This window comes from Tachypleus tridentatus, chromosome 12 (genome assembly GCF_004210375.1).
Source record: "Tachypleus tridentatus isolate NWPU-2018 chromosome 12, ASM421037v1, whole genome shotgun sequence".
NCBI lineage: Eukaryota > Metazoa > Arthropoda > Merostomata > Xiphosura > Limulidae > Tachypleus > Tachypleus tridentatus.
In genome coordinates this window covers 27,893,912-27,902,043 of record NC_134836.1, presented here as the reverse complement: position 1 = coordinate 27,902,043, position 8,132 = coordinate 27,893,912, and the positions used below count along the sequence as shown (strand labels likewise).

General features: G+C 34.1%; 1 protein-coding gene across 1 annotated transcript; it reads left to right on the top strand.

The window, feature by feature from the left end:
- Positions 1–287: 287 nt before the first annotated feature.
- LOC143235421 (sulfotransferase 1C4-like) lies at positions 288–7,798 on the top strand. The gene is made up of 2 exons (XM_076473571.1): positions 288–588; positions 4,184–7,798. The coding sequence occupies exons 1-2, from the start codon at positions 476–478 to the stop codon at positions 5,163–5,165; spliced, it is 1,095 nt and encodes a 364-aa protein (XP_076329686.1). The 5' UTR covers positions 288–475; the 3' UTR covers positions 5,166–7,798.
- Positions 7,799–8,132: the final 334 nt, after the last annotated feature.

The window sequence follows — 8,132 nt, the reverse complement described above, 5'->3', positions numbered from 1 at the left end:
CGGGACACAGTGTTTCTATTTTTATCACAACCTTCCTTTGACACACCTGTATCGTAGCATGAAATTTCACCAGTCTTTTATTTCTAAACCGTATAAGAAGGCTATGTCTGCGTATACGATAATGAAAATGATAAAAGAAGAAATGATGTGACCTAATTATACTAAATTATGACGAACGGCTTTCTTTAAAAGTATGTCAACTTCTAGCCACGTGACCTACATTTAGCCAATCATCTGTTAGGAATTTCAGTTTGCAGCAGCGTAAAATTGGAGACTGCAAAGCGAAACATTTTATTTTTAAAGCGTCGATCCTTCGAGTTAAAACTAAAATATTCTATTTCTTATAACCATGTGAATTTCATTTAGTAAGAATAAGATCTCTATAGCAAAGACATCGTTCGTTTTCTCATCTTTTTAAAGAACGTCTTTCTGAAAACTAATTAACAACTATCTGCAATTTGGCAGCGCAGAAATTATGATTAATTTTACAGCTGGGTGTCTTTTTATCTATTTTCTACTTTCCATTCCCGTGGATATTTTTTGTCGCCTGCGGAATCTGTTGAAACAATACGCCGACCACTGGTGCAGGTTAGTTATATTGTAAAAGCTGCTAGTTGGGTTACTGTGACTGTTGTGAAAATATTTGTTTGTTTGTTTGTTTATTTGAAGTCAAGCGCAAAGCAACACAATGGGCTATCTTCTCTTCCCACCACCAATTTCTAATAGTATAAGTCCGCAGACATACCACTGTACCACTAGGTGGTGTTGTGAAAATATATTTTAGGCGGAGCGTATTCTATAGTGACTACCGATCAGGACTGGCAGCCTGTGGCCTAAGAATCCCGCAATGCACTTTGTGGCTTTGGATACTTCATAACATTGAGGAATCAAACTATAATTTTTTTTATCAGGGTAGCCCAATGCTTGGCGGTAGGTGTTTTTGACTAGTTTCTTTTTTTTTGATCTTTCAGTATAAAATTATGGAACGATAATATAGATAGTCCTTGTGTAGTTTCACGCGAATTTATGAAATAAACAAAATAATAACAAATAACAATGTAATGTTATTTAATACTGCTCACCTCTCACAGATCTGTCACTTAGATAATATTAGGATTTATCGAGTTTTGGGGATATGATTTACCAATACTTTTGATCATTGTGTTTTTATAATACTTATTCATTTTTGCTGAAGTAATGGGCTTCCTTATAAACAAGCAAGAGAATAGTTTTTATCCTGGTCATTTATTTTACCCTTCCAATTAACCGATTTTTTATGCAATCTATTCCGCGTGGCTTATATTTTTACATTGCTTTTAGTGTCTTGTATCTTCCAGACCTTCGTTTTTGCCCTAGCAACGGTAGACTAGAGTGGAATGTACCGATGTTGTGTTTCTTCTAAGCAGAAACAGGTTGTGTTTTCCATGTTTGAATTGGTAGAAAGAAAAAAAATTATTGGAAGTGTAAAGATATGCCATAGAAGCAATCGAACTAACAAATGAGGATTTTGATCACTTTAGACATAACTTTCGTATTTGAAGAATACTAAAAAATGTTTAATGACTTTCAAAATCTTTATATGTGCAAAACACTTTTGTGTATTCATAACAAAGCCATTAAGTCCATTTGCCGCCGTCCCTAGATTTGAACTACAAATCACAGGAGAAGCATTCACTAAGCAGCACCATACTACCCACTATATATGCTAAGAGTCTGATTGTCACTCCTATTAATCAGCCACATCTTGCTTTCGGATTCGAACCCGTGAGAGAAAAATTAAAGGTAGAAGAGCGAGAGGCAGATGGAGACATACCTGCTTCGATGACGTTACAAAATGAATTATACATAATAAACTTAAGTTATGAAAGATGGTGCAGGCAGCGAGGAATATAAGTGAAGAAAACGGAGAATCATAATTCTCGACCCTTACAAGTGGGAGGACATCTTGATACTGATGTTGAGTGAGGGAATGGTATTCGTCTCTATTGTTGCAATAGATGTACTTGGAGGGCCCGGCATGGCCAGGTGGGTTAAGGCGTTCAACTCGTAATATGGCGGTCGCGGGTTCGCATCCCCGTCGAACCAAACATGCTCGTCTTTTCAGCCGTGGGGGCGTTATAACGTTACGATCAATCCCACTATTTGTTGGTAAGAGAGTAGCCCAAGAGTTGGCGGTGGGTGGTGATGACTAGCTGCCTTCCCTCTAGTGTTACACTGCTAAATTAGGGACGGCTATCGCAGATAGCCCTCGTGTAGCTTTGCGCGAAATTCGAAAATAAACAAACAAATGTGCTTGGAACATATACACATGAAGAGCACATACAACAATTCTGTCACCTACCGAAAATAATCCTACGATATTTTCATTCATCTCTGTACAAAGTCGAAGAGTTATTTGATTAGTATCTGCAACTTATGCTGCAAATCTGGAGCATGAAATAGGAGTTTCTATGTTTACGAACAGTGTTTCATATTCATCACAGAAACTACATGTAAAGAGTATGTCGCTAATAATAACAAAATAACATCACGTGTATGCGTTTAAACATATTTCATGAACTCGTTTCCTTGTGATTCAGCAATTGTAAAAGAAATTACTATAACTGTAAATCAAACGTTAGGGTTCTGCTTTATATGTTACACAAACGAGATAAAAATTACATTTGTAAGTTACAAACTTCGAATTATTGTTTGTTTGTTTTTTCTCAAGGCAAAGCGTTTGATATGTAATCTTAGATGTTAAAATTAAATTATGATAGGTAATCTTATAAAGGTGACACCATTGGTGTTATACTTACATCATGATAGTTAATCTCAGAAAAATGACACCATTGTTGTTATATTTACATCATTATAGATAATCTTAGAATGGTGATACCATTATTGTTACAGTTATATTATGATAGATAGTCTTAGAAAAGTGATACCATTGTTGTTACAGTTAAATTATGATAGATAATCATAGAAAAGTGATACCATTGTTGTTACAGTTATATTATGATAGATAATCTTAGAAAAGTGATACCATTGTTGTTACAGTTATATTATGATAGATAATCATAGAAAAGTGATACCATTGTTGTTACAGTTATATTATGATAGATAATCTTAGAAAGGTAATACCGTTGTTGTTACAGTTATATTATGATAGATAATCTTAGAAGAGTGATACCATTGTTGTTACAGTTATATTATGATAGATAATCATAGAAAAGTGATACCATTGTTGTTACAGTTATATTATGATAGATAATCTTAGAAAGGTAATACCGTTGTTGTTACAGTTACATTATTAAACCAAACATCGGTAGTTTAAAGTTTTACTGAGATTAAAAGATAAGGTAAATTCCTGTGTTCATAGTACAGGATTCTTGTTATTTTTTGATCACGAAGCTTACAGAGTGATATATTTTCATTAATTATTCTCTAAAAGTCACGACAACAACTTTTGCTTCTTAGCTGAAATGAGGCGTGGCATAGTGGTTAGAGTGCAAGGAAATGCAAATCGAGAAATCCAGTGATTGCGCTGCGATGACCGTGAACACGACCTAACTTTTCAGCTGAGAACTAGTTACAACAGTTATAGTTAAACCGATTATTCAGTTCACTGTCAGAACCTGGTGGTGACGTGAGCTATTGACTGCTTACCTTATCTCTAGTTATAATTGAAAATGCTATACTTAAATCTAAGGGTTCTCTGTCTTGGCTATTTAACTGATGTTTCATAAGGTTGAAATTTAAAATATGGGTCTATTTCCAAGCTCAGATTACTGAAACTGTATATTATACTGAAATATTTTTTATTGTTTTTTTATTTCGCGCAATGCTACACCAGGGCTATTTGCGCCAGCCGTCCCTAATTTAACAGTGCAATACTAGAGAGAAGGAGCAGCAAGTCATCACCACCCATCGCCAACTCTTGGACTACTCTTTTACCAATTAAATGGTGAGAATGAACGCACATTATAATGCACCCACAGCTGAAATGGCGAGAATGTTTGGTGTGACAACCCGCGACCTTCAGATTACGAGTCAAGCACTTTAACCAACTGGCCACGCTGATGTAACTACACTTATGTATGCAATGCGTTTAAACTAAATTACTTCCTATATGCGTCACGCGGAATTAAACGATTCTCTGCTTCTTATATGACAATTCTGATCGTTTTCCTTTTTATTTCAGTACCCTGAAGAATCTTTTCAACCCTACATCCAAGAATATTCTCCCTAAATACAAAATTATCGAAGGTAGGAGATACCCACCCTTGTTACCAAGTCACTATTGGTATACTGCTATAAAGTATAAACCCAAACCTGATGACGTGTTTATTTGTACCTATCCCAAGAGCGGAACAACATGGATGCAACAGATTGTATTATTAATTCTCAACAAAGGGGAAAGACACGAAAATTACATGGATTTTGTTAAACGGACCCCATTTCTTGAAGCAATGGGTAGCGAAAGTATCATGGATATGCCCGCTCGTGGTCCAATCAAAACTCATCTACCGTTCCACCTCATACCTTACTCCTCAGAAGCCAAGTATATTTATATAATTCGGAACCCTAAGGATTGCTGTGTCTCGTTTTACCATCACACCAAGATGATCCCCATGTACCGCTTCCAGAAAGGCTCATTTGAAACCTTTTTTGAACTATTTATCAAAGGAGAAACAGATTTTGGGGATTACTTTGACCACTTATTGTCGTGGTATCCTCATCGAAGTAATCCCAACGTTCTCTTTCTAACTTATGAATGGATGAAAGAGCATCATCGCGAAGCGGTTTTAAAAGTGGCTGATTTCATTGGTAAAGAATACCACGAAATGCTGATTAAAAACGAAGGACTTCTACAACGTATTCTGCACTACAGCAGTTTAGAATACATGAAGCAGTCAACGAACAAAGACTTGGAAGATTTTTTCAACACAAATCCATTTAAAATAATTTTCGGACGCTCTACCCCATCGTTTCTTCGCTTCGGGTTGTTAAGAGCCGGTCTTGGAGATTTAAAGAAGCCAAAGAAAGTCGATTTTGTTAGGAAAGGTCAGGTAGGTGACTGGAGGCAGTATTTTACCCATGAACAGTCTAGACGTTTCGACGCCAAAGTTAAAGCTCTTACTGCAGGAACTGATATTGTAAGTCACTGGAACGATTGCCTCTAAAAACTAAATTAGGAAAAAAAAGAGGTATTTTTGTTTCAAAAGTTTCTAAATAAAATTCTTGATTTATTATTTGTATAATAGAGCGTAGATCCCAGTACTATAATTGCGTGACCGAAAACTTAAAATAAAAGAAGAAAAAAAAACATATATTCGTTTCACAAGATGTGGGTCTTTGACCCTTCTTTGCACACAGAGAAAAGTTATTAAAGAAAACGTGCTTACTTGATAAGAATGTTTCCAAGTATTCTGGTAATTAATTTTTGAATGCTGATGTAATCTCGCCACGTTTATTAGGAATGTTTTATTTTCCAAACATTTTGTTGTTGTTTTTTCACAAAAATTCTTTTGATAAGATTTCTTTCGGTTAAGGATGTTTTTGTCTGATGATTGTTTTTGCAGTTAAAATTATTTATCTATACTTTCAAATATTTTTCTTATTATAGGTTGCTCTTTTGTTTGATTCGTTCTTATAAAAGTAATACTTCTGAATTGCTTTCTACTCTGAAATGTTTTATTAGATACGAAGATTAAGAGTAACATATTCTCTGACAAATTTGTACTGATCACCTTCATGGTCGAGGAGTATAAATTTTATCCTTACTATTCCATTACAATTAAAATGCCTGCTGCATGTAAGCTTTGATTACAGCAGCATCATGTCGCATATTTAAGTTGCAATAAAAGTGGTAATAAATAGAACTGGGCATGGTATAATGTTTAAAGCGCTGCGTTGTAGGTCAAAGGTCTACGATTCGTGTACAATGCTGATTAATAAATTTTGGATTTTCAGCTATGGATGCATTATAAGAGTAACAGTCAGTTCCCTATTCGGTTCAAAACTGGCCAAAGCCATTGTGGGGGTTGACTCTGTTAAATGGCTGCTACCTCTCAAAATTATGGAAAAACGGCTTTACTTGAATCTCACACGTCTCTAACCTGGTAGTTTAATCCATAATTCCATACATTATACAATAATAATAACACTATATCACAAAATTTTTACTTTTTCTTGTCCTGGGCAGAAAGTGTTATTTCCCAATTGTTTATGCCTAAAGTAAATGGAAAAGACCTATTTTTCTCTTCAAACTTTGCTTTTGTGACCTGGGAGCATATAACGAAAACATGATGGGAGACAATATTTGGGGACTGATACGTGAAATTGATTTACATTACAGTCGCAAATCTCGAAAAATTGCTCACTTCTAAACAATTTTATTCATTTTTGTATAACTTTAGTATAAATACATGTAGATCTTGATTCATATGTTGTTTTATTCAGACCTTATGTAAATGAAAACGTGCAAATTTGCCCGTTTTTACATAGAAAATAGGTTAATTTCTAAATTTCATTATCCAGGTCACAAAAGCAAAATTTGAAGGATATAATGGCCATTTTCTGCACTCTTACAACATAAGCAATTAATAAATAACACATACTATCCAGGAACAAAATTTGTGTTACATAATGTAATAATACAATTTTTTTTTAGTTTTAAAACTTCTTATGCACTTTCAAAAAAAAAAGAGCATTTTCATAGAGATTCCAAGCATGTTTTAGGGTTAGAGCCAAGGTTTAAATGTTAATGTAGGAGAGACCTTTATTATAAATAGTTAACTTCCTCTTCAAAAATATTTATATCGAAGTCTCTAAAATTTTAAATTCTTCCTAGCCAACATATCAGCGATTTTTTATACTAAACACTTGGTGATTTCAACATAAAATAGTAACAAGCTCGAAGTGAGAGTCTAATATAAACTATAAAAGAAATTAAAATTATTTCCACATCGTAGTACCTCTGATTTTAATTTATTTTATAATAACGCACTATTATTTCCCGTAAGTTATTTACAACGAATTACCTCTTCATAGATTCAGGCAATGAACTTTGTACTCAAGTGGCCTCATTACTACGGTGTGGTACTTGTTGAAAAAAGATTATTTTAACGTTTCTTTCGATCAACAGATTTTTAAGACTAATGTTAGAAACTAGAGAATAAGAAAGTACATACATAACTGTTAAACGTAAGTTTGATCAAATTTCTCTGTGCCCCAGATCTTAAACGTATTAAACTTTGTAGATCTCGAGTAACTTAAACCAACAAGTATTGTTTGTTTTTAAACAACACTGCCTATCTTGAGCAGCACGTGCACCACTCAGTCAGTGCACTGTTTAAGAAGGCTGGAGGCCTCTAGAGGGATAGAATTATTACGGTGTTGCTAAGTGTACACAATTTGGTTTGGTTGTTACTCTAAATGAATATTTTTATTGAACTTAAAGTTATCTTACGAGTTCGTTTTTATCTAATCACTTTAATGTGTTGTTGACCTCATATATTCCCAGTTTGAAACTGTAGGATAAACTCGAAATGACAGACAACTAAAATAATAGCCTAAAACGAGGACAATGACATCTTCGATGAGTTATTTTAACACAATTTTAAAAGTATGATTACGTTTGAAAGTTTTTCTGGAGTCACAGTATTGTTTCCACTGTTAAATGAAACCATATAAATTTTATAAGTAATTGTGCTGTTGTACAATGATATTTTCGCAGTTCTTGTTCATTGTTTCAAAAAATAAACTCATTCTAAACGTTTTCCTATAAAATCTTTGGGACTCAGTACAGTTCAACGTACAAAACAAAATAAACGATGATTAATAGATATCAAGTAGAAATTACTCACAATTTTCAATTTTTAAGACAGTTTTCAATACCTCGTTGCTCTAAAGTTACTTTATTCTTTCATAGACTTAGAAAGATATTTCTTCTTGACGTGGTAGTGTGTAGTGTGTAGCCAATGATACATAAACCACAGGGTAATCAGCATCTCTAGTAAAATAGATCTGCTGTGAATTATACTTTTATAACAGATAATCAAATAATTCGGGTTTTCGCATCTGATTTCTGTGTAGCCAATGATACATAAACCACAGGCTAATCAGCATCTCTAGTAAAATAGATCTGC